A 26898-nucleotide genomic window follows, 5' to 3' on the forward strand; every position below is an offset into this window, starting at 1 on the left:
TGGACTGTCCAATTCAAAACTGGACACCTGGCAACCCTAACAGAAGGAGCAGCGCTTAGCTCTAGGAAGCTCACTAAAAGGAGCCAAATACTCCAAACAACCACACACTGTGCAATGTATCCCACTGGGGGTGGGGAAGCAAAAAAAAGTAAAATGGAAGAGAAAGCAGAGATGGCTATAATGACTTTTCTGTGTAATGAGGCAAAGGTCTCTTTTCCAAAGCTAATATCCAAGCAAGTAATCTGAAGGAGAAACAGAGCAGGGATGTGATTCACATGCTCTGCATCTCACGAGACAACGGGTTGAAATTAAATCAAAAGAGTTTCCATCTAGACATTAGGAAGAATTTTCTAACAGAGCAGTTCCTCAGTGGAATAGGCTTCCTTGGGAGGTGGTAAGTACTCCTTCCCTGGAGGTTTTTAAGCAGAGGCTAGATGGCCATCTGTCAGCAATGCTGATTCTATGACCTTAGGCAGTTCATGAGTGGGAGGGCATCTTGGCCATCTTCTGGGCATGGAGTAGGGGTCACTAGGGGTGTGGGGGGAGGTAGTTGTGAATTTCCTGCATTGTGCAGGGGGGTTGGACTAGATGGTGGTCCCTTTCAACTCTATGATTCTATGAATGGGGCAGTTCAGGGCTGGCAAAGCTCAAAACAGCATTCTTTGGGTTTGGATTCTGGTCCTACTTACAGGGCAAAAAACATGTCAAAAGAAAAGAAATTTTTCCAGGCTTGAAAAAAAGGAGGCGAGAAGGTGAGCAGTCAGACATGCTACCTTACTGGCCAAAACAAGTGAATGGCCAGATTTAAGGTCCTGGGAATATTTCCATTAAAAAAAAGAGAAAAGGGCATCTAAGGGAAAAGAAGGTATTTGAGGGGGCAGGCTTGGATTGATGAGGCTTTGGAAGGTAATTGTCAGGAATTCTGTTTATGTTTCTGGGACAATGCAGATGTAGGTTGGCAGAAGGCTAATATGGCAGTATTCTTTGGTGGCCAAAAGTACACTGATTAATCACTGGAGTCTTGGTTAATGATCTGATAGTTGAAAATTGAGTGAAGCATGGCTTCTCTTAAGGATGGCTGTTTTCCTCAGTAAGTGTGATCCTGCTCATTTTGCTACCTTTCCTGGCTTTTTGTGGGCCAAAACATGTTTACTAGCCTATGCGAAGATAAAAAGAAGCTGGTCCTATGTCAATAGTCCTATATCAACCAGTTCCTTTACCAGTCTTGAATTTTATCTTTTTTAGCAATTTGTGAAATGGGTGGTCACTTTTTACATGAGGTGCCAGGTACACATCCACACCAGCGTGGTTTTCCAACTGTTCTGAGATTTTATCTCAAACTGACTTGGGGGAATTGTATCCTGTTGCTCCTACAAACATTTCAGGAGTCTTGATACTATGATTTTTAGTTGCTTACAGGAGATATTTACAGAACCATTAGTTTATCATCATCATCATTATATTACATTTCTACTCTGCCCCCCAGCCAAAGGCCGGGCTTAGGGCAGCTCACAAGAATACCACATATGATAAAAACCACCTTACACTGGAAACATCTTTGTCTCTATACACTTTAAGGTATATGAATGCCAAATGTCACTTGTGTATCGAATCTAAAGGGTGGGGAGATGTACAGAGACAGGGATAAGCAACAGCACCCCACTATAATTTTGCTTACCAGATCTCTGCCCAAACAGCCAAGGCACTGGCAGCATTGCTGTGGTCTGTGTTTGAGCAGAAGGTAACATGCCAGGCTTATGCTCATGATCACCTCTCAGACCTACACAGCTACCAGCTGAATCTGAGACAAATCCCAGAGATGTTGGCAGCACTAGTGGGATTGGCTTGCTCCAAATGTGTCTGGCCAAGTACAACCCTCATCTCCTACCTATCTTCCATTCCATCTTCAGAGATAGATTTTTTTTTTTTTTTAGCATGTGGGCCAAAACAGTTGCCTCCTCCTGTGCAAAAGTATTCTTGATGGATGCCTCACACTGTCAGACTCTTTACCCTGGGTGATCTGCCAAAGCTAGGCTTCCCATTTGCCTGGTTATGGCAGGCAGTTGCCCGCCAATTAACTGGGCTGCCTGCTGTCCCTCAGCTTCTCAGTGGGCAGAAGCAGGCCCGCTAAAGGGGGTGAAGTGATTTATGTGTGGAGGGGTGTGATGATGTCACTTCCAGGTTTATCCCAGAAGTGCCAGCATTGCAACGGGGATGCTCTAGCATTCTCCCTCCAAAAACTCTATGGGTTCCATAGTTTTTGGAGGACAATGCTAGAGCGTCCCACATGATGCTGGTACTTCCGGAGTAAACCTGGAAGTGACATAATTGTGCTGTATGCACGGATCACCACCACCAGCCCCACCTCCACAAAGCTCCCACAGGTCGCGAAGGGGGACCTGGTAACCCTAGCCAAAGCTTATTGCAAAAGCCAGAGAGACTGTTCCGTTGAGTCTGTTGTTTGAGAGACGGCGGTGCACTATGGGGGGAGGGGGTGCTGTGTGGGAGCCCCAGCTGGAGCCAGCAGAGGTGAAGAAGCTGGGCGTGCCAGCTTTCCATTCTTGGCCAGACCGCGACAGCCAGGCTGCAATGAGCCCCATCCGATTGCGGGACTGTGTGGTGGCTCCGCTGCTGGGGGGGGGGGGGTTAGCAGAAGTTTCCCAGCCCAGCGAGGAGCAGTGCCCCAGAAAAGTTGGCTACTCGCCGCCCCACGGCTCACCTGTAGGGTGCGACGCCAGTCTCATAGGTCAGGGGAGCCTGCAGCTTGTAGCGGGTGGTGGTGAAGGGCTCTGCGGCCTTCATTAATGTATTTTTCTGCTTTTGGAATAAGAATACAGAGTGTTTTTTTTAAAAAAATAAAGACAGAAAGAGGGAAGAAGTCGCAGCATCTATTTTTCTCAAATAAACATTCTATCGTACAGTTTTATACAGCTTTTCCTCTCATCCTCAGAGTTTCTTCTCATCCTTTCTGAACTTCCTGAGTCAAAGACTGTCTAGGTGCTTGTTTTGATGATATGCTAAATGCAAGCATGAGTTAGCATCATGAGAGAACGCATTGATCCCTTCCCTTCCACCATTCCATGTTGTGTTTAGCTTTTGAGGCTTATGGTACTCTCACTCAACACCTGGGCCAGTTCTTTATGGATATGACCCAAATTTCTGTGAACTACCTTTCCCTCAATAAAGTATATATCAATGGAGTAAGGGGAGGAAACAATATGATTCTACTTTAAAAAAAATAGATTGAGCTCACCATGGTTTAACTCTACCACAGGATGGTGCCGGGGACCTCCACCTGTTGATTTCTCTGTGGTCCTTTCTGACAGCTTATGGCTAACTTTTGTATGCCCCTTATGTCTACCTTCAGCTGCTTACAGAAAGTATGCAAGATAACTGATATGATGCATATCTTAATGATACCAGGAAAGATATGGAGAGATTTTTCTGTGTTTTAATTCATGGCTCCTACTTCTCATCCTTGTTGACAAACTTACTAGTCACCTGTAGGTATGGTGGTTTGTGGCACCATTTGAAGAGAACAGCTGCTTACCAATAAGCAGTATTCTGGTCCTGCATTCTGTTTGGAGATATTCTGTTAGTCCCAGTGGGCAAGATATGAACTAGAAATGGGAGATAACCTCTTTACTGCTTCAGGTATCTGATGGGTTAAGGTATGGCTTTCCAGCGGCTTCCAATGGCTCTTGGTGTTGTTCTGAAAGGGTTTTCTGTCAAGTAGCCATCTGCCCATGTGTATAAGACTATATGGACCACTTTTGAAGAATATTGGTTATAGGTAGAGATGCCAGCTCTAGGTTGGGAAAATACCTGGAGATTTTGGGGGTGGAGCCTTAGGAGGGAGGGTCTTGGGGAGGGACTTCAATGGGGTATAATACCATAGAGTCCACCTTCCTAAGTGGCCATTTTCTCCAGGTGAACTGATATCTATTGCCTGGAGATTAAATGTAATAGTGGGCGAGCTCCAGTCACAACCTGGAGGTTGGCAACCCTAGTTATAGGGAAGCAACTCTTTAAAAAATGTGTTAGATATGTTGATAATGGCTTTCTTTTTTATGCAAAAAGAAAATAAAAAGCCCCTTTGTGAAAATATATATGATTGTAAGCAATAAATTATCTATATTAATGGCTGTCTCAATTCACCAGGTATTTCTCATGTCCAAGTCTTCCTGTTGAAAAAAACTAGCAGAAAACACCTCCAATTTCCTATAATTTGACTGATAAAATATTTTGAATGTCTTATGAGATTCAACAGTATATCACTTATATATTTACTTATTTCCTATTAATCGTTTCATGTGAATATCAAAGCGACTTCCCTATTTATGCATTATTTTGTATCGGGTAGCTGCTACTGCCCTCTGCAGGTTCCTGTGCCACTCTAGTAACATATACCTTCTATCTAGGATATGTTATCTTGGACAGATTACCTGGGTAATCTACCATGATGACGACATCTGGCCCAATGCGAGGACCACGAGCATAGGATGAAACAATATAATCCACCCTAGCTACGTGAACAGAAACATACCTATTACTAGCATGCCAGGAATACAACCAAAGAAATGGTGGCAGCTTTGATGTTCCAGAAACCTTGCAAATTGAGGTCCATATGCAAGTGAAAATGAAGCTGGATTTCAAATAATATACTGTGGACTTACATACTATGTTTTTGTTTTTATAGTCAATTTATGAAAGACAAGGGATTGCTGTGATGCCACCGACAGTACCTGGGAGCCTTCAAGGCCCATTTCTGGGTGTTCCTCGAGGTACAGTGAGAAGACAAAAATCAATAGGTCAGCTATCATCTTCTACATGTCTACTGGGTAGTGTGGCTTTTATTATTAACTGTTATTTAAAGTATTTTCATCAGCTTTGTTTCAAAGTTAATCATGATCTAGCTGTGAGCTTAGATCAGACTGTCTAGAACAAATAGTCATTAACTTAATACAAAACATCTTTTTTTAAAAAAAACTTCACTGAATACTTTAATTGGAATTCATATTCTGTGCAAAATACAGTTCCTTCATTTATCGGTTTATAACTTCAGAAACAAGAAAATCTAAAAATTGCTCATACTGATTTGCAAGTACTACAGTTCTAGTGGTTCCCTTCAACTGTGAGGAAAGAGGAGTCTTCCTCCAGTGTAAGGCTCCTCGCTTAGCAGAAGAGAACCATTGGAACCAACCTTACATTGCTATCATTACTTTTTCTTCGAAAGAATCTGAAATCTTTTTCAAATGTATCAAGGAAAACTCCGCAATTTAACAGAAATGCTGGTAGCTTTAAGAAAAATATTCCTACTGAACCCTCAGGGGCTGTTGGGCATTTCTAGGCAAGCCTTGGTAAAGTAAAGCCTTGGGTGGGGGGACAGGAACGGAATGAGATGCTTAAGCAGCCCTGGAAAGGGTCCTCCTCACTGTCATGTCCCTTGATGGAGTAGGACTTGCGAGGGACAGACCCAGTAATGACTAACAGAAACTCACTACCTATAGTACTTGGTCTGGCCTGGTGGTAACCACTGTGTAACTCAGCCGCCTGCCCCAGCAGCTGCCACTGTGAAAGTGGACCAAGTCTAGGGTTCCCAACTCCCCGGTTGTAGACAGACTTTTCCTGGTGAGAAGCTGCCAGGTGGGGATGGAGGGGAAACTGAAGACACAGGCAGATACAAATTGGCTGGTGGGTAGGAAGGAGAGAAGGAATAAGGTCCAGCAGCAGCCACTGCCCCACTGGCCTAGTCCAGCCCAGGGCTGATGACCACCACACAACTGGGACTGGATCAGTGCTGGAGCCCACCATTCAATTGGGTCTGGCAGCCACTGCACAGTTCGGCTAGACTTTTACCTGGGAGAGGCTGGGGTAGGGAAGGGAAATCTGAAGACTGGAGTCAGATAAAGGTAGGGTTGCCAGCTCTGGGTTGGGAACTACCTGGAGATTTTGGGGAGGGCGGTGTTTGGAAGAGACTTTGTTGCCATAGAGTCCAATTTCCAAAGTGGACGTTTTCTCCAGGGTCACTGATCTCTGTCGCCTGGAGATCAGAATTGCAGGAAATCTCCAGCCACCAGCTTGAGGCTGGCAACACTAGATAAAGGTGGGTGGGTGGGTGGGAAGAAGAAAAGGAAGCAGAAAAGGGGAAGAAGGTTAGGGCCTGTGGGGTTGCAAATCTCCAGGTGTGGCCTGGAGCTGTCCTGGAATTACAACTCATCTGCAGACTACAGAGATCAGTTCTCCTGGAGAAAACAGCAGCTTTGGAGGGTGGGTTCTATAGAATTACACCCCACTGTGGTCCTCTCCTCCCCAAACTCTGCTGTCCCCAGGACCCACCCCCAAATCTCCAGGAATTTCCAAACCTGCAGTTGGCAACCCCAAGGAGATGCTATGGAAAAGAAAGAGAAAATAGTGGGGGAGGGATAAAGGGGAATATGATAATGGCCTCTTGAGAGTCCCCACTTGTATATCCTAATTCTTTTAGTATTGGTCCATCTTATTTTAGAAGTATTTAGTCATATAGCAAGCGGGTTAACAGTACAATAAGCAGAAAAGTACCTAAATATCAATTTGCTTAATGAAAGAGGCTTTTTTAACCAAAAAGTATGGTCAGAAGGAGATAAATTCAATAAAACCTTTTAATTATATTTGGTTGCAGTGAAGAAGCAGAAGCTCAGAGACATGTCATGCCATATTCCATTATAATTAGTGCTCCTTTTCTAATTTCCAACATGAAATTTAGTAAGAAGGTGCTAAACCTACTCCAGTATTCTTTATATTTCTTTGGACAAACATTGTATGGTACCTCTCAAATGATGTTCTTTGTGTTTAGTTTTAAAAAATATTGTCATGAATGGCTACCAATAGAGTCATTTTCCTTCTTTCCCACTTTTTTTAATCCTTAATTACTACTTCCCTCTCTTATGCATACCTCAGAAAATCACTAATGTCTCTAAGGCTACACAGCTGTCTATGTAAATATATAAGTCAGTTCTCAAAGAGCAGCACAGGGCCATCACGACAGAAGTCAAAGTATAGACAAGATTATTATTTTTTGCCATCAAGTCATAGCTGACTTATGGCGATCTGTAGGGTCTTCAAGACAAGAAACTTTCAGAGGTGGTTTGCCATTGCTTACCTCCACGTCACATCCCCAGTATTCTTTGGAGGCCTCCCGTCCTAATACTTTCCAGGTCGAGGCTGAGAGTGTGTGACTGGCCCAAGGGAACCCAGTGAGTTTCTTTGGTAGAGTGAGGATGCTAACCTGGGTTTCCCAGATCCTGACACTTTTAACCATTTTACCACACTGGCTGTCATATACAAGATATGAGTGCAAAACTATTGTAAAACCATACAGCGGAAGCGCAAGCTGCTTAGAAGCAATACATGTACTCTGTTTACTGTGTCTTCAGTGACAATGGTTGCTAACTAAAACAAAGGAGCACCTTAAAATTGTAGCCTGTAATTTTTTTTCCAGGTATAACAGAGGAAGAACGGCAATTTTTGGCTCCCCCCATGCTAAAATTTACTAGAAGTCTATCTATGCCAGACACTTCTGAAGATATCCCTCCACCACCACAGTCTTTACCTCCATCACCACCACCTCCTTCTCCCTCACTTTACAACTCCCCCAAATCTCCAATGCCTAGAATCTATGGAACAATAAAGCCTGCCTTTAATCAGAATTCAGTTTCAAAGATAGCTCTTTCGGGTAGATGTGAAAATATGGGAACTGTGATAAGGGACAAAGGGATATATTACCGAAGAGAGTTGGACCGTTATTCTCTGGATTCTGAGGACTTATATAGCAGAAATGCCGCAACTCAGGCAAGCTTCAGAAACAAGAGAGGTCAAATGCCAGAAAACCCATACTCTGAAGTTGGAAAAATAGCAAGCAAAGCAGTATATGTCCCAGCCAAACCAGCAAGACGGAAGGGAATGCTAGTAAAACAATCTAATGTTGAGGATAGTCCAGAAAAAACTTGTTCTATTCCAATTCCAACCATAATTGTTAAAGAGCCATCTACCAGCAGTAGTGGGAAAAGTAGCCAAGGAAGCAGCATGGAAATTGACCCACAGTCTTCAGAACAACCAGGACAGCTCAGACCTGACGATAACATGACTGTAAGTCCATTTGCTGCAGCTATTGCTGGGGCAGTAAGGGACAGGGAGAAAAGATTAGAAGCCAGGCGTAACTCTCCAGCTTTCCTTTCCACTGATCTTGGAGATGAAGACGTTGGGTTAACACCTCCAACACCACGTATGAGACAATCTAAGTTTACAGGAGAGGGAATGTTTGGTAATGAAGACAACTTTAGGCAACTTGTATCCCCAGCTCCCATCCCAGCTCCAAGAGAGTCCGAAAATAATTTTAATAGTAATGAATTGAATAATCAAAGTGATACAAGGACACCAAACTCTTCTTCAGCCCCAACAACAGTGGGTTCAGAAAACAATGCATTGGCAACTCAGACTGCTGGTGTGTCCAGTTTGGATAACTATGTTCATCCACTCACAGGAAAATTACTGGATCCAAATTCACCTTTAGCCCTTGCCCTTTCTGCAAGAGACAGAGCCATGAAAGAGCAAACCCAACAAGTTCCTGGGAAAGGAGAAGCTGGTAAAGCAGACCTTAACAAACCCCTTTATATAGATACAAAGATGCGGTCCAACATTGAAACCACATTTCCAGTGACGGCTACAATTGCTAGGCAAAATACACGTGGACCACTAAGGAGGCAGGAAACAGAAAACAAATATGAAGCTGATATGGTTAAGGAGAGGAGGCCTGAAGAAAAGAAGAATATGCTGATAAATATTGTCGATACCTCACAACAGAAGTCAGCTGGCTTGCTCATGGTTCATACAGTAGACACAGCACAACCCAATGATACCCCTGAAAATGAAGAGGAAAGAGCTGAGACAGATGTGAATACTGACCAGCCTCCGCCAGATGCACAACAAAGTACAGATCCAGCAGAAAGTGGACTAGATGATGCTGGCATACCAGAACCACCTGCATCTCCCTGCAAAACTATGGTAGCAGTTGGCTCCGTAGATGATCCTATCATTTTGCCATTTCGTATCCCTCCACCTCCTTTAGCATCTGTTGATCTCGATGAAGATTTCATCTTTACTGAGCCATTACCACCTCCTTTGGAATTTGCTAACAGTTTTGATATCCCCGATGACCGTTCAGTTCCAGGTTCTGCACTAACAGACTTGCTCAAACAGAGGAAAAATGGAACTCCACCTGCTTCATTTAACCCACTTCAATCCACAAATTCAATAGACAGTAAGAAACCGTTGGGTCTTTCAAACTGTTTGCCTGCCTCATTTTTACCACCCCCTGAAAATTTTGATAATGTCACCGACTCTGGGATTGAAGAGGTGGACAGTCGAAGCAGTAGTGACCATCACTTAGAGACAACCAGCACTATCTCAACTGTGTCCAGCATCTCTACCTTGTCCTCTGAAGGTGGCGAGAACTTGGATACTTGTACAGTCTATGCAGATGGGCAAACATTTCTGGTGGACAAACCCCCAGTACCTCCTAAGCCAAAAATGAAGCCCATAATCAACAAAAGCAATGCACTTTACAAGGATGCGCTAATTGAAGAAACTGTAGATAGTTTTGTTATTCCTCCACCTGCTCCACCCCCACCTCCTATCAGCGCACAACCCAACATGGCTAAAATTGTACAGCAAAGGACCTCTAAGCTATGGGGTGATGTAACAGAAGTTAAAAGCCCAGTTCTCTCAGGCCCAAAGGCTAATGTCATTAGTGAATTGAATTCAATACTCCAGCAAATGAACAGAGACAAATCCTCAAAGCCAGGGGAAGGACTGGAGTCACCTACTGGAACAAAACCTGCAAGTCTTAGTACAAGGTAAATGCAGTTAACATTTTCCTAAAGACTTTATACTACTTTTAAGTTCAAATTTGTTTTCCATTTATTAACCATTGACTACAATAAATATATTAAATTCCTACTACATGCAAAAATAACGCATGGCCCTAAAATTATAGTATTATTTTTTGCCAGTCTTACAAATCTACTGAAGTTAAATGCATAATGCAGTAATTAGCGTTTGTACCAAAATATTTGCTGCAATTTGCCTTTTTTGAAATATCACATCTTTAAAAAAATTGTATTTGAAAAAGTAAGATGCACAAATAAACCGCAGCCTGCTTTTTGTTTAAGAGGATGTCCAAATATATCTAGTTCAGATAGTCCAGTAGGGTCAGCAATATAGATACATAATTTGGGGGTTAGACTTGTTTGGTTTGAATTGTTTGGAAAAGTGAATCAATGAAATCTACCATTTGACCTTTCCTAGAGTGTCCAGAGGCCAATGAAAATGGGGTACTTGTGCCTGTAAAAGCTGTACAGAAAATGGAATTTGGTAGGTGCAGCTTGTCGTGCAGAGGTGAGAAAACTGCACCTGCCAAAACTCCTTCTTCTGTACAGTTATTAAAGATAATCATCCGTATTAACACGCAAACTTGTCCTGGCTAATAATAATGCATCACTCCTTTAAACAATTATGTGTGTTAATGGAACAAGGATGGAAGACCCAATTGTTTCTCTGCAAAATGAAGTAGATGAGAGTGGGCTTCACCCAATGTGGCCTGCAGAAAATATCTCTGAAAGACTACATTCACCATGCGTATTGGAATCCTGAGGAAATTTCTTGTGCCTCTGTACTGGATTGTTACCAGGTTGATGATGGCAGGTGACAAAACTTCCATATTAATGGTGACAGTTCAGGATAGGGGAACATTACTGTTCTTTATTAAAGAAAAAGAAAAACCTCAGCTAATCAGGGACAATGTAATTGCTGAGCCCTGGCCAGTTTAGTTGTTTGCTGAATAGTAAGTGGCTTCCTTTGAGACAGGAATGACACAACAGCCTCTCTCCTCTACCATGCATCTTAAGTCATCCTTATTTCTTTGTCTATTCTCCCTCAAAAGAGGGGTAAACCACACATATGGGACAGTGAGGTATACACTTGTGACTGAATCCAATCTCCTATGAACAGCAAATAACTATCCTCTATTTCCCACCTCAGCCCCCACATCAGGGAGCTGCTGGGGAAGGGGGAAGCTGGACAACATCTATTTTGGCACTCTATTTATTTGTGAAAGTTTGGGTTCATCTGATGGAATTCTTAAATATTGTAGTTTCTATTAACTTCAGTGGAGGTAGCAGAGTTGCATGCACACAGTTTGTGTGCAAGCATATTCTATTCTGGGTCATGAACAGATTGCTGGATGAAGATGATTAAATAATCACTATAGTCTAACTCAGGGTTGTCCAATTCAATTGTTATGAGGGCCGGATATGACATAAATGCCACTTGGTTGGGCTGGGCCATGCCTCTCCAGCCCAGATTGGGGTGGGGGTGGCTGCCTCGGCAGGCTTGCGGGCCGGATAAGAGCTCTCAAGGGGCCGGATCCAGCTCACAGGCTTTATGTTCTAGCTAGCTTTCTGCTTCCTCTAAAGATGTCAGTAGTATGCTTTATGCTTTGTTTTTGGGTGCTTTAGGGATGTTTACAGCTTGTAATAGTATAAAGAATTGGTAATATGAAATCAGGTAACTATGTAATCAGGTAATATGTAATCAGGTAACTAAATGTGTGGCTTTAAGTAAGGTAAGGCAACAATCCTAACATTACTGTATAATGACATTTATAGTTATATACCATATCTTCCTACATGATGAATCCCATGACAGAGATCTGCAGTCTGTAACATAATTTGTAGTTTGTTGTAGATGTTCACAAGTTATAGTTGCTTAGTAAAGTATGTGTGTATTACACACATACACACTCACACATGTTTTCCATATGAAATTAAGGTTATTTCTTCCTGTACAGGATACCTATTTAAAGTTACCTCTATTCAGTTAGCAGTTAAAGCATCAATTCTTAACGGAATTTAAATTGGTTCTTGTAGGTTATCCGGGTTGTGTAACCGTGGTCTTGGTACTTTCTTTCCTGACGTTTCGCCAGCAGCTGTGGCAGGCATCTTCAGAGGAGTAACACCGAAGGACAGTGTCTCTCAGTGTCAAGTGTGTAGGAAGAGTAATATATAGTCAGAAAGGGGTTGGGTTTGAGCTGAATCATTGTCCTGCAAAAAGTATCAAAGGTAATGTGCTAATCATTGTCCTGTAAGTATCAAGATAATGTGCTAATGAGGGTGTGGTATGTTAATATGGAACCATTGTATCCTGAAGTGATCTGTTAATGTGTGAAATCCAAAGCTAATCTGCATGGCTATTGTTGACTGTAGTCTTTATATTACTCTTTACTCTTATTACTATATATTACTCTTCCTACACACTTGACACTGAGAGACACTGTCCTTCAGTGTTACTCCTCTGAAGATGCCTGCCACAGCTGCTGGCGAAACATCAGGAAAGAAAATACCAAGACCACGGTTACACAGCCCGGATAACCTACAAGAACCAATGAACTCTGACCGTGAAAGCCTTCGACAATATTTTGGAATTTAAATTTCCAAGGTATTTTACAGTGAATCTGCTTTATCATTTTATAGTGCCGATTCACCCATCTTTGTATTAGTTATTCATAATGGGGCATAAGAAACATGACATAGCTAAAAATATGTGACTTGACAGAAAAGAGATTAAAGATTTGTTTTGAAATGCTATGACATTCCCCATCAACGCGTCAGTTTTACATGCATATCTTGATTATAAAATACAGTCAGATTCATTGCAATACAGTGCTCATAAAAAAACTGTAAAAAAAAATTTCTGCACTGTTCGAGTGCCACATAAAAATCAGAATACCTTCATAGTCTGGATATAGTGCCAGTTCTGTGCTTTAGAATTTTTTCCCAGTCCAGTAATATCTACTGGGTAAAAGGGATCTGATGTTCAAAAATTCTTCCTTGCTGACACAGCTAGTGCATGACGTTGGAGGGGTGCTTTCACTGACCTCGTGGTTCCCCCACATATAACCCTTCCTACTGGCTTTTCCCACAGTTTCTTGCACCACTTTGTTACTACCAAACACCTATTGTCATTGCCATTTCTTTTGCCAGGCCGAGCCTCGTGGAAGAACAGCAGCATGAGTGTGATGCTCCTAGTAGTTCTAGGAGCTGTTGGCATTTCTGTGGTAAAACCATAGATTTTCCTTCAGTTCCTAGAGCTACTGCTATCGCTTCCTGGTGTTCTCAGAAGTGGCATCATCACACTTGTGACACTAATGAGTTAAAAAGAAAATCCCTCAGGAGCTGGGCGCAGGGAATCCCTGCCCTGGCTGGGGGCTATGTGGCCCTATCTTTCCTCAGTTATATCTGCTGCAGTTACTGCTATTTCTAATAAAGCAAATAGAACACAGTTCTGCAAGCAGCAGCCTGTGTACTTCAGTGGTGGGACAAAGTTTGGATTTCCACTTCTTTCAGCACTAATCTTCCATCAGCTCTCATGATGAAGAGCTATATTTTTCATGTTTCTTGAGAGTATACTTCTTGTCTGAAAGAGCCATAATGGGAGATAAAGTTTATTGACAGTCAACTACACTTGTAACTAACGGAGGTAAGACTAAAATAGTCTCTGAGCAAATACGTTATTTCTGACCTTTGTGCTATGAAATCATACGTGCAGGGCTGCAGAGATGGGGGACGGGGGGCGGGGATAGAATTCCAAAGGACCTGGCCATTCTGGGAGTTTCGTGAATCCAGGCAAGTCACATAATTTGTTTCCACCTGATGTTTAGGTTGGGCCTGGGTGGTGAGGGGGATACACATAGAGAATCTGGGCCTGGTGATTCTGGGTAGTTCTTGACAGCCGTGCAGCAGTGTGTCCCTTTTTCAGAAACGACTTTAAGCTCCTTAAGGGGGAAGGTCTAATGTCCTTACTGTATCATTTTTTGGGTCACTAATCTTCATTTATTAATTTAAATAGAAGTGTGTGAGTCATAGCAAACGTGTGTTGCCACTGATCATCTCTCTGAGCTCTTCCCCTCCCCTTTGTGATCCACTGTGCACAACTCCCCCCAACCAACAGATAAATAAATCAGTGATTAATCTGTCTCTGAACTAGATAGTTGCTTGGCAACATAATGATCAAGGATCCTGTGAATAATGACAGTATCACTAGAATAAAGCAAGCAGCTTTGATGTGAGAAAGAGAGGAATAAGTTACATGGGTCAGCATCAGTTTGTCCTGAGGGTTTATTGCTTCATTCTAATCCAGCATGCTGTTACTGCTCTAACAATGGAGCTAATGAGATTTACCAATACTTACAGTGCCGCCAACATGAAACTGTTATTGACTATCATACTCAAGGTAGATTATCTTCTTTCTGTCGTTGGCATATGCTAGGGATTCTTTACCATCTAACATATCCTCAGTCCTTACCAAACCCTGGACTGAACCCAGGGGTTCCGTTCTCTTTCACTGATGTACTCAGGGCCGGTGCTACCATTAGGCGAACTAGGCGGTCACCTAGGGGACAGACCTCAGAGGGGCGCAGAACTGGCCTGAGGGGTTTTAAACTGATTTGTTTCTTGAAAAAAATGCAACTTATGGTTTTTTTATTTTAAGATAAGTACCACAACAGTGCTATGGAATATAATTAATTATAATGTCTTATAAAAAGTTTTGTGCTTTTATTTTTCTACAAGACATCTCTTTTTGAAAATTGGTTAGCAATGGGGGGGCACAAGTAGTTAGCCTTGCCTAGGGCGCAAAAGTGACTGGCACCCGCCCTGGATGTACTGAATTGTGAATGCCTCAGTATCACCATAATTGTGCCACAGTCAGGTAAGTTAAAAGCAAATCAAGATGATATTATAAATTAGGATGCTGTGGAGCTTTCAGTTTTGAGCTTCATGACTTTAGAGTATCATCACAGAACAACAATTCAGAGATTTTTTTAAAGAAGAAATTGAACTTTATTGTGTCCGTTAGTGTCACTTCATCTTGTTAGCTGTTTGTCAGCAGATTTTGCATATGCTTTTGCTTTGTAATTTTAAATGTGTCTCAGTCATTCCATTTTGTCATTTTATTTGCTCTCATGATTGCTGTTAACAGAAGAGGGTCATGCTGAAGTACCATGAAGTAAGTGTCAAGCAAAAGGCATAGATTATTCTACGTTGTACCTTCTGTTTTTTTAATCCATGCATTGTATCGTATTTCTTATTTTTTGCTTTCATTTGTAATTCATGTTAATTAAATAGGTGACCCACAAGGAATCATGGGGAAAAAGCATCCTCCAGTTCCTCTGGTTGTACAACTAAAGCCTTGTGGGGGGGAGGCTTGTGGGGAGAGGATGGGAGTAGGGCTGCCAGCCTCCAGGTGGAGCCTGGAGATATCCCCCAATTACAACTAATCTCCAGATGACAGACATCAGTTTCCCTAGAGAAAGTGGCTGCACTGGAGGATGGTCTCTATGGCATTATACCCTGCGGAGCTTCCTCTCCTCCCCAAATCCCACACTCTCCAGGTTCTACCCCCAACTCTCTAGGAATTTCCTAAAATGGAGCCAACAACCCTAGATAGTAGTTGTGTATAAAACCCCTCATCAAAAGTCCTCTTTGGCCTTGTATTTTCCTCACTCCTTGAGTTACTTGTTGGTCTTAGCAAAAAAAAGCCCTGGGTTTTCTTCACCCTTGGTGCTATTTGGTACCACTGCTCTGGTAGTTTTTTACTATTTAATAAAGTATTCACACAGTCCTGCCTTCCTAGCTTATTCTCCTTGTTCTTGTCATTGGTCATGGATGCTGTTGGTTCTTGGCCCATCAAGGAAGTTGTAGGAAGGTTACCTACCTTTCTGCCCCACAGACAGTGGTGCTTTAAAGTCATGCCTCTGGTAAGTAGCCATGGATGAGTTTGCTGTGCTCTTTGTGCTGGACTTGGGGTGCAGAATGGGTCTAGGCCTGGCAGGTTGCAGCACCGCATTACAATAAATGGTTTAGTGATCCTTATTAAAGAACCTCTGCAGTGTACATCAGTTAGCCCCATATTGCAGATAGGGAAGGAGTATGAGAAGAGTGGTTTCTCTTAATGCCACCTTTTGACTGTGACTGCAGGGCAGGATTTGAACCAAGACTTCCCAGCTCAGAGCTCAGTCTCATGGCCACCAACAGTTCATTCAGACTTTGAGCATAGCTGAATACTTCTGTGGATACATCTGCAGAGGGTCATGGCCATCAGGCTGCAGCAAAGCTCCATGCACATTTAATTGAAAGGGAATTCCCTGAACTCACTAGGGTTTGCTTCTGAATAAACAAAGGATCAGGATTAAGCACTGGATAGCAGCTTGTGTCATCTCCCTATACAGCTGATGGGAGGAGGTGCAGAAAACCAGGCATGTCTCTCCCCCCACCCCACTGCCAAGGTTTTTTTCAGAAAGACAAATGTCACAGTGGCTTCCTGGTCTCACACTGCCTCACCTCAGCAAGTTGCAGAAGGGGTTGATAAGGACAGCTCTGTTATGCCTGGTCGACATGGGGATCTTTCTCCTCTTGGTTCAAAAGATGGCCCCTGAGATTGTGGAGCCCTAGAGGAGGAAGAAATGCGCCTGTCTTCTTGCTTCCAATCACCAGCCATCTTTGGCTGCCGGCAGGACCTGGGTGGGCCTTAGAAGCAACAGGAGGTGAGAAGCACCTCTTTGTGTCCCCAGCAAAATCATTTCACCACCACCACCCCAGGTCCAGGAGGGGCAGCAACAACATTTTCCCAGAAGAATTTACCTCATAACTGAGATGGCCATCAAAGGCACTTCTCCAACTCCCCCCATTTTCAGAAATGAAGCAGCCGTCCACCTGAGGGCGGGTCTTTTCTGTGACAACACCATGAAAACTAAATGCCAGAAACATTGAAAATAAAAAGACAGAACAGATCTACACAATGCTGCTTTTGCACTTTATGTGATATGGTCCGTCAGTACAAGGTAAGCAAATGGATCTCCCTAAGAGTCTTGTGCATGTGCTCGCTTCGGCAGCACATATACTAAAATCAGGATGTTGCAGAGAAGATTAGCATGTCTTGTGTGCCTGCGTTTCTCCCTCATGCTGCCTGGTGTCTATAGCAGCGTGATTGCTGTGTATATGCACAGTCCTTTTCAAACATTTAAAAAGGGGGTCCCCCCCCCAATGAAGGTCAAAGAGGAAATAAATATTTTGCTGCATGCTTAGGAGTTCTCCCCGATCTGCAAGCATCTCCCTCTTTATTAATGCTGGCCTTATGTCTTTCTTTTGCTATCCATACAGAGTCCAGAACTTCAAAATTAGATATATAGATCATTTACCTTATCCAAAGGTGTTGGCCAGTCAGAAACAAGCCATGATTTTAAAAATGGGGTCTGGCTTCAATATGAAATACTGTGTTCATAAATTTCAGTAGCACTCTATAGGTTGACTTCGTGTAGGGGTTCATGCATATGTATAGAAAATGCATTTGAATTAAAACTTGGGGGAGGTCCAGCCACTAGGTGAAAGTTGGCAAAAATTAGGTGTGCCCAAACTTCACTGAAATTAGTGTCACAATTAAATGCTTTATTCATGTTGTGTTGTAATAGTATTTGTTGGGATTAAAATGATCATTTGGTCATTTTAACTTTTAGGAAGAGTTTTGGAACCCACTGATTTTTCTTTTTGACAGTCGGTGGTATCCGTAGGGAAGGAAGGTGATACATTATAGCCTAGTCTCGTTAGATCCTAGAATCTAAGCAAGGTCAATACTTGGAAGGAACACTAAGGGACACTCTGCAGAGGAAGGAAATGGCAAACCACCTCTGTTTCTCACTTGCCTTGAAAGCCCCTGGCTGGGGTTGCCATAAATTGGCTGCAACTTGATGGCACTTTACACACACACTTGGTATCCATAAAACTCTCCTCCAAAACCACATTTCAAATGAATCAACATTCTTCCTGTTGATTTTCTTCATCGTCCAACTTTCAAACTGATACATAGTAATGGGGAATACTATAGTATGCATTATCTTACTCTTGGTCACCAGCAATACATCCTTACACTTAAAGATCTTTTCTAGCTCCTCCGTGGCTGCCATTCCCAGTCTCAATCTCCTTCTGATTTCTTGGTTGATGACTGAGCCAAGGATAGAAAATCTTTAACAATTTCAATTTCTTCATCGTCAGCCTTCAAGATGTGTAATTCCCCAGTAGCCATTACTTTTGCTTTCTTGATGTTAAGCTGTAATCCTGTATTGGCAAGTTCTGCTTTAACCTTCATAAGTAGTTGTTCCAGGTCTTCAGTGTTTTCTGCCAATAATGTGGTATCATCTGCATATCTCAAATTGTTAATATTCTTTCCACCAATTTTCACTCCACCTTCATCTAAATCTCATCCAGCTTTCCTTATGATATATTCTGCATATAGGGAGATAAAATACACCTTTGCCAGTTGGAAACCATTCTATTTCTCCATATTCTGTCCTCACACTAACCTCCTGTCTAGAGTATAGGTTGTGGCACACCCATTTCTTTTGAAACCAACCATAAATTTTCATGATTCACACAGTCAAAAGCTTTGCTTTAATAACACAAGTTAAAAATAATAATAACACAAGTTGATTTTCTTCTGAAATTCTCATGTATTCTGCAGTATCCAACATAAATTTGCAATATGATGTCTAGTGCCCCTTCCTTTTCTGCATCCAGCTTGAAAACCTTGCATTTCTCATTCTGATATGGTAGAGGTCTTTGTTGTAAGATTTTGAGCATCACTTTACTTGCATGAGGAATGAATGTGATGGTTTGATCATTGCTGCAGTTTTTGACATTCGTTTTTAGGGAATTGGAATGTAGATTGAGCATTTCCAATCTGTGGGCCGTTGTTTTGTTTTCCACATTTGTTGCCATATTCTGGTTTTTTGATGACCACCATAGACTCTTGACAGAGTCTAAACTCGTTATGGTTTTACTCTCAGCTTTGCTGGTGCACACAACCCCCTCACCGCATACGAGAGGGGCACTAGAATTAGGATTACTGAAATCTGAATGAGCAAAGCATATGAGGTATGATATAAAGTGTGGCTATTATGAGTGGAAATGTTAGAAAACAACGAAACAGCAGCAGGGTAATATATGCAGCAAACTGATAATACATCCTATACACAGAGGTATAATCCACACCCCTTTCCCCTTTATAAAGTGATTCCCTGAACTGTACTGTGATAGTATAGCCCTATGACTTTTATAAAAACCACAGCAGTGCGCCCCCTGCTGGGGGGGCTGGGGCAGGGAAACTGCAGGGAAACCTGCCATGTGGACATCCTGTTACTGCCACACTTAATCAGCAGCCACACCAGCAACACAGAAATCTCACAAGCCCGTTCCTGTGTGGAAGCCAATAAAACAGCTGTGAAAATCCAGTGCCATCTGTCTTTTCAGTGGCATTCCATTGGAGACTTGTCATATACATGCACTTCGATGCATGGTGGAGCCAGAAGTCACTGTTGCACAAATAAGGGGGGGAACGACTTTTAATGTCCTCTGTGTACATCCACATCTGACCTTAGACTTTTTTGTACTCTTGAGGGAAATCTTAACGTAGAATAAATAAAAAATTTGACCAAATATAAATGTACTAGTATCCTGTAATTTTATTTAAATTATCATTTATATTGTGTATGTGTGTGTTAAGTGCCTTCAAGTCGCTTCTGCCTCGTGAACCAATGCCCTCCAGAACGACCTATCGTTAACAGCCTTGCTCAGGCCTTTCAAACTGAGGGCAGTGGCCTCTTTTATGGAGTCAATCCATCACATGTCATCTACCATAAATTAAATCCGCACAAAAATCAAAACTTACATGAGAAGAAAGTAAGTTTTGTGAGTTCACAAATATCATTTTGCATTCATGAAAAAAGCAGTGGATCTTGTAGTACCTTAAAGCTAGCAAATGTATTGTGGAATAAGCGTTTGTGAGCCAGAGCCTGGAATGTCACCTGCATGAAGTGTTGCAAAGGTTGCAACTTCTTTTTGATGTGTCTATTATTTTGGTCGTGCCCTAGTTCACAGATCTCTTATCCTTAACTGAGCAGAGAGCCATGTTTTTTTATAATATTCAAAACCAAGTTTCTCTTAAATATTCCAGTTAGAAAAAATTACAAATCTTCTTGCTTAAATTATTTTTCCAGTTTCCATATCCTCACCATGTCACTCCATTCTGACTACAGACCCCCCATGTTGCCTTGGAAACTGCTGCAGAAGGTTTCATGATTTCTTTAAAGCTGCTTTTCAGGGGGCACTAGCAGAAAGTTGGGCAGGGCAGATGCCCAGATGTGCTGTTGCAAGCGCCATGGATATTGCCTTATTTCAGTGAAGCTGCTTATTGTATACAGAAATGGTAAAATGGGTCATGCTGTGGCCATGATTAAAGAAAAGGAATCCAAAGTTGGTTCTTCTGAGTATTATTTTTAGAGGTGTTTTTTTTTTTTAAGATATTGCTTCACAGAAAATAGATTTGCAGGTATGTTTGATTTAGATTCCAGTCTATACTAGAAGTACCAGCCGCATCTGGAGTATTGTGTGCAGTTCTGGAGGCCTCAGTTTAAAAAAGATGTGGACAGAATCGAGTGGGTGCAGAGGAGAGCGACGAGGATGATCAGGGGCCTGGAGACCAAGCCCTACGAGGAAAGGCTGAGGGAGCCGGGAATGTTTAGTCTGGAGAAGAGGCAGTTGAGGGGGCACATGATTTCTCTCTTTAAGTATTTGAAGGGCTGTCACTTAGAGGAGGGCAGGGAGCTTTTCCTGTTGGCAGCAGAGGCTAGGTCTCGCAATAATGGGTTTTAATTGAGGGCGGAAAGGTACCTGCTGGATATTAGGAAAACAATTTTTACAGTAAGAGTTGTTTGACAGTGGAATCAGCTACCTAGGGAGGTGTTGAGCTCCCCTTCACTGGCAGCCTTTAAGAAGTGGCTGGACAAGCATTTGTCAGGGATGCTCTAGACTGATCCTGCATTAAGCAGGGGGTTGGACTAGATGGCCTGTATGTCCCCTTCCAACTCTATGATTCTATGATTCTGTACATAACAAAGCTATATTTAACTGAGCATCAAACTAGGCATGATATTGACAGATTTGTGTAAAATAGTTACATTTCAGGTTGTTTTAAATGACATGTTAACCAAACTCATATCCATACATGGTCTGAAAGGAATTGTTGCCTGCAAGAGGCTAACTGGACACTAGAGGGGAAGAAGCTGAACGTGGGCCATGCTGAATTCCTATGAATCAGGTGGGGCAGGGGTGGGTGAAAGTGCAGCATGGATTTTCCCACCCACAGTTCTCCTCCCCAAAACTGCTAGCCCAACCTTTACTCAGCGTGGTGTAGTGGTTAAGAGTAGTGGTTTGGAGCGGTGGACTCTGATCTGGAGAACCGGGTTTGATTCCCCACTCCTCCACATGAGCGGCAGAGGCTAATCTGGTGAGTTGGATTTGTTTCCCTGCTCCTAAACATGAAGCCAGCTGGGTGACCTTGGGCTAGTCACACTCTCTCAGCCCCACCTACCTCACAGGGTGTCTGTTGTGGGTGGGGGGGAAGGGAAGGTGATTGTAAGCCCGTTTGATTCTCCCTTAAGTGGTAGAGAAAGTCGGCATATAAAAACCAACTACTACTACTCCTTCTTCCTCTTCTTCCTCCTCCCAGTGGTTCTCTGTAACCAGAGGTGACTACTGGTCAGAGGCAGATTTGCCCTTACTGGGAAGGTCCTAGTGGGCTGCTGCTCTAGAAGGCTGCTTGAACCTTGTCGGTAACAATGATGACAATGGGAGTGAGTTTATTGGCTAGCTCAGATGAGTCGAAACATTGGGTAAGCCTGAGCCTGTCCTCACTGATGTCCAGGGACATTCAGCTCAGCATGCTCTAGAGCTCATTCCTGTGGGGAGTAAAATGGGTAGAAGGGGCTTGTAGGGGAGTATGGGGAAGGGCAAATACCCATCTCTGTCTGCCCATTATGTTCTTTAAATTGCTTCCCATATTCGTTTTATAGGGCCATCTATGCAGGGCTGTTCCTCCGCGGTCACCCCCGCCAACTGCTTTGGGGCTTCCTTTTGATTATGCATGCCTTTCCTGACTATCAGAGTTCATCTCATGCTCCCCGCGCATTTCCATGCATTTTGCTCGCATTTTTCAGATTCTGGCTAAAACAGCATCCGGAAAACACGGGCAAAACATGTGGGGAGAGTGAGGCACCCCCTGACGGTCGGGAAAGGCATGCATAATCCAAAGGAAGCCCCAAAGCAGTCGGCGGGGTGACTGTCAGGGAAACAGTCCTGCATAAATGGCCCAGGAGTTCAGCATGACCTGCAGTTCAGGTCATGCCACTGTAATGTCTAGTTTGCCTTTTAAATAAAGTAATATATAGCCAACAATTCCCAATTAAAGCCACATTTATCTTTTTGAATATGAGTTGGCTTAACATTTATTTTAAACCCATTTTGGAACATAACAAATCATCCCTGCATTATACATTGAAGTATTCAGCCTAACAAATGTGAAACAATAGGCAACTGATTCCGTATGTTCAGAAATGCAAAGAGTGGCAAGGCAAGCACTTTTCAAAGCTGTTTGTTATTTGATTGGGTGAGGGGGTGTTGCTTGTCAAGTAGCTCTTTGGATCCTGCCCTATATATATGCACAAGGGGTAGGTTTTAACCATGCTAAGCACCAAAAACCCACAGTTCCCATTAAATAAAAGGGGCTTAAAGTCCTGATGGCTGGCCATAGTGGGAATGAATGAAAGTGAGCTGATTGTAACTGAATCCAGGGGAGGGGCCGTGGCTCAGTGGCAGAGCATCTCCTTGGCATGCAGAAGGTCCCAGGTTCTGAATAGACAATACTGACAATACTGAGCAGATAATATGGACCAAGGGTCTAATTCAGTATGAGGCAGTTTCATGTGTTCAGATAAGGCTGAAACAATGATGAGCTGCATGTCTTGTGACTCAGTATAGATTAGACAGCAAACCAAGGCGAAAGAAGGCAAAGACAAATGCTGATAGTGCAGCAGGAAGTTGAAAACGTATTGATGGAATACTAAAAAGCCCCTTTGCCTGTAGCTTCGTCAGAGAATCTGAAACATGGAAAGGGAACATGATACATGGAAAAGGAACATGATATAAAAACATTCAAAATACAAAATATTCAAAAGCAAGTTAGAAGAAACCTGAATGAAAGAGCACGAGTGATAAAGTTAGCAAGTTGAAAAATCCCCATGACTATAAATATGATATTATTGCTGTTCTTGAGCAAAAAATATAGAGCTTTGGCTACCAACACACACAGTTAAAATCACAACACATGGGCCAAAAGGTTAAGGGGGAAATGAAATAGAGCTAACCTCTAAATTTGTTTATCTGCAGTGCTTTTCCCACCTGCTGAACTCGCAAAAAAAGGCAGAATGCTTCAGGTCTCTTATCTATGTTAGCTGCAAAAGATCCGGGTCCTCCTTTAACCCATGAGAAACCCAAGTATCCATTTTTAAAATCCATTGAGCCTCTTTTCTAAGTAGTAATTCATTATGTTTTAGCTAGTTTCTGACTGACCCAGAATGACACATCCATAGAGCGATGGTTAACCAGGGGAGTACCTGCTTTTTAAAGGCAGATGTTACTTTTATGTTCTGCAATATGAGTTTTTAGCATGCGCTCCCCTGGTTAACACATTTAATGTATAGGTGCTTTTAATACATTTTCATCCCCCCCCTTCTATTGTCAGCATTTGTCTTTTCCTTCTTTCTTCTCAGTATGCATGAGGAGGTCTGTCATTGGTAGTGTGCAGATCTCTTTTGGTAACTGTAGCTTTTAGTCCTGGGGTCTTCTTCAATCTGATGATTTTCTTGGATGACCTAAACAAAGTAGCTGCCAAAAGTTTTTTTTTTGGGGGGGGGGGAGGGGATATTCCATTTGACAAGGAGGCTTCAGCCTTTGGTGTTGTTGTATGGGCTGTATGATGGATCTTGCATGCTTTTTTATGTGAGACTATGGTTATGTGCTCTGCTTAGAGCTAGTTAAGAAGCTTCAGCTGATGCAGAACATAGTCACCTACTTCCTGAAGCTGGCAAATCACTGGCATCATCTCTACTGGGCACCTTTAAGTATTTCAGGCTAGGCTTCAAGAACTAATTTTGATGATCAAAACTTTTAAAAGTTTTAAGTCTATATATCTTAGGGTCTACCTTGTCTTCACTATTGAATTCATTTATATCTTGCCTTTCTCCTCAATGGGGATCCAAAGGGGCTTACGTCATTTTCCTCTCCTCCATTCTCCTTGCTTCAACCAGATGAGGTAAGTTAGGCTGAGAGCCTGCGACTGGCCCAAAGTCACCCAGCAAGCTCCCATGGTATGAGTGGGGACTCGAACCTGGGTCTTCCAAATACTAGTCTGACACTCTGAACCATTACGCCACCATGGCTATTGTGCTATAATCTAGGTGAACTAAGAGCAACCTCTTAAGCACATCATCTGCCCCACAAATTAGAATAAGAAGGGCACACCAAGATGAACTTGGTGATTGCTTCCAGTTTGGGACTTCTCTTTCTTTTCAACTTCATTAATATCCATGCATGAGCATCTTCCGGAGGCAATGTAATATTATTGTTTTGACATAGATGTAGCCAGTGATTAAACAGTTTATTAATAGTAAGTCTTAGGTTGCCTTTGGTTTCTAAAATGCTTACTTCTTAAATTTTTCTGGTAGTGTTTTGTTTTTATAAAGTTGTGTAGTAGTCCAAGGACACAGATGACTTTTAAAATATGGTGTTTATACTTCATGAATTCTATCAGTTGCAATGCTGTTTCTGGAGATTCTGACTATTTTATTTATTTATGATTTCAGGAGCACAGAAGTCATGAGCACTGTCTCAGGTACGCGAAGTTCAACCATCACTTTTACTATCCGGCCTGGAACTAGCCAGCCAATCACACTGCAGAGCAGATCCCCAGACTATGATAGTAGGACATCAGGAGCAAGAAATGCTCCAAGCCCGGTGGTTTCACCAACCGAGATAAGTAAAGACATCATGCCAGCTCCTCTGACTGCTGCTGCTCCAGTTGCATCTCCCTCTCCAACTCTTTCTGATGTTTTTAGCCTACCCAGCCAACCTCCTTCTGGGGACCTCTTTGCTTTGAACACAGGGCGCAGCAGGTCTCCTTCTCCCTCAATATTGCAACAGCCAATCTCAAATAAGCCTTTTACAACTAAGCCTGTCCACCTGTGGACTAAACCAGATGTGGCAGATTGGTTGGAAAGTTTAAACCTAGGTGAACATAAAGAGACCTTTATGGATAATGAAATAGATGGCACTCACTTACCAAACCTTCAGAAGGAAGACTTGATAGACCTTGGAGTGACTAGAGTTGGTCACAGAATGAACATAGAAAGAGCTTTGAAACAGCTATTGGACAGATAAGATTGGCTATTCTTGCCTCACAAACTTTTGTTATAAATAGAGATGGGCTGGTACTGAAGCACCCCGATTGCCTTTGCTACCCACAAGTACCACCAAGTTAAAGCTTTTGTCTCTATAGTTTCTGGTACTTGGCAGCATAGAGGTTAATGCCCAGGAGAAAACCTAGAATTACATTAATGGGATCATGTACTTCAACAGGAAGGAAGGAAGGAAGGAAGGAAGGAAGGAAGGAAGAAGAAGGTGGGATGAGAGAATAAAAATAAAGAAAATATTTCCAATTTAGAATTGCAGAAGCTCTCATCATATCCAAATTGTTGTTAGAATTCCCATTTCTGTCAAAGAAATGTGAAATATCTATCTTTTTATGTCCATGAACTGTGCCATTAAGAAATATCTTTCTGCTGGAGCAGATTATTTTTGCTGTAAAACCACAGGTGTTTCTCCTCTCTCCGGAAAGTATTATATCCAGCCACCTTTTGTAGTGTCTGCCCATCCCAATATTCATAGGGTTCTCAGAGCAAAGTCATATTTTCTTTGTGACAGTTTTCTTACCTTGTTATTATGTTTGTTGTTTGTGAATAGTAACACTGGTTTTGGTCATTCAGCATAACTGTTCTGTCTGACTTTTAAGTCTTTATTTTTTTGTTTATGTTTAGTGCCTTTTCAAGTTGCCGGGCAGTATTCCTATATGCTTCCCCCCACCCATGTGATGCAGCAGAATATGTGGAAGCTGTGTAAGAAATCTGTCCCAGCTGCATAACAAGGAGATACCTGTTAACAATTAAATGGCAATCCTTTTAAACTTGTGTAAATCTATCCAAATCTCTTTATCAAAGCTTTTTTGTATGGGGTTTGGATGATGCTCTGAACAGAATGTTTAATGGGGCCTTTATTGTCACATTTTCAAAGTAGGATACACTATCAAATCTCTTTCCTTCTGTCTTTAATTCCTGTGCAGCCCAGCACACTAGGTATGTGAAACAGGAAGCTGCCTTTACATTGTGAAGAGGTTAGAGTTTTCGCCGTTGGCCCCAATCCAGAGATCCTCTCACAGAAGTGAGCTGTGTGCACCTGCTACACTGAACCAGTGGTGTTACGTAACCTGTTAGACACAGACAGGAGCACCAAGATTGTGTCACTATCGAACAAATGATCAGGGCTTTCCCACCACCACATAGCACATGTATGTCCAAGTCTGAAAGAGCAATCTGTGTGAAAATAAAAACATTATTTTCATGTGTGTATTTTGCTGGCTCGTGTAATCTCATGTATTAGGACCCAGCCACATATGCATCAGCAAATACCTTCTGCAACCACTTAATTGGATCTGATTCACAATGGGCGAAAACGCACGGTCGCTTTAGCCTCCTTTATTCCCTGTTTCAGCCAGGATCTAGCCAGGATCGAACGCACATTCGGCGAAACGCATGCGTTCGATCCTGGCTGAATCCTTACTGAAACGGGATAAAGGAGGCTAAAGCGA

At 42.4% G+C, this 26898-nt stretch overlaps 1 protein-coding gene across 3 annotated transcripts in view; it reads left to right on the forward strand.

The window, feature by feature from the left end:
* Positions 1-25591, forward strand: part of SHANK2 (SH3 and multiple ankyrin repeat domains 2) — a 383933-nt gene extending 358342 nt beyond the window's left edge. For all 3 annotated transcript variants that reach the window (XM_056850898.1, XM_056850895.1, XM_056850897.1), the window contains 3 exons: positions 4700-4811; positions 7481-9893; positions 24842-25591. In XM_056850898.1, the coding sequence (XP_056706876.1) occupies positions 4700-4811; positions 7481-9893; positions 24842-25415 (3099 nt within the window). In that variant the 3' untranslated portion in view covers positions 25416-25591. The remainder of the gene's footprint in view (positions 1-4699; positions 4812-7480; positions 9894-24841) is intronic.
* The last annotated feature ends 1307 nt before the right edge of the window (positions 25592-26898 follow it).

Source organism: Euleptes europaea, chromosome 6, assembly GCF_029931775.1.
Source record: "Euleptes europaea isolate rEulEur1 chromosome 6, rEulEur1.hap1, whole genome shotgun sequence".
NCBI lineage: Eukaryota > Metazoa > Chordata > Lepidosauria > Squamata > Sphaerodactylidae > Euleptes > Euleptes europaea.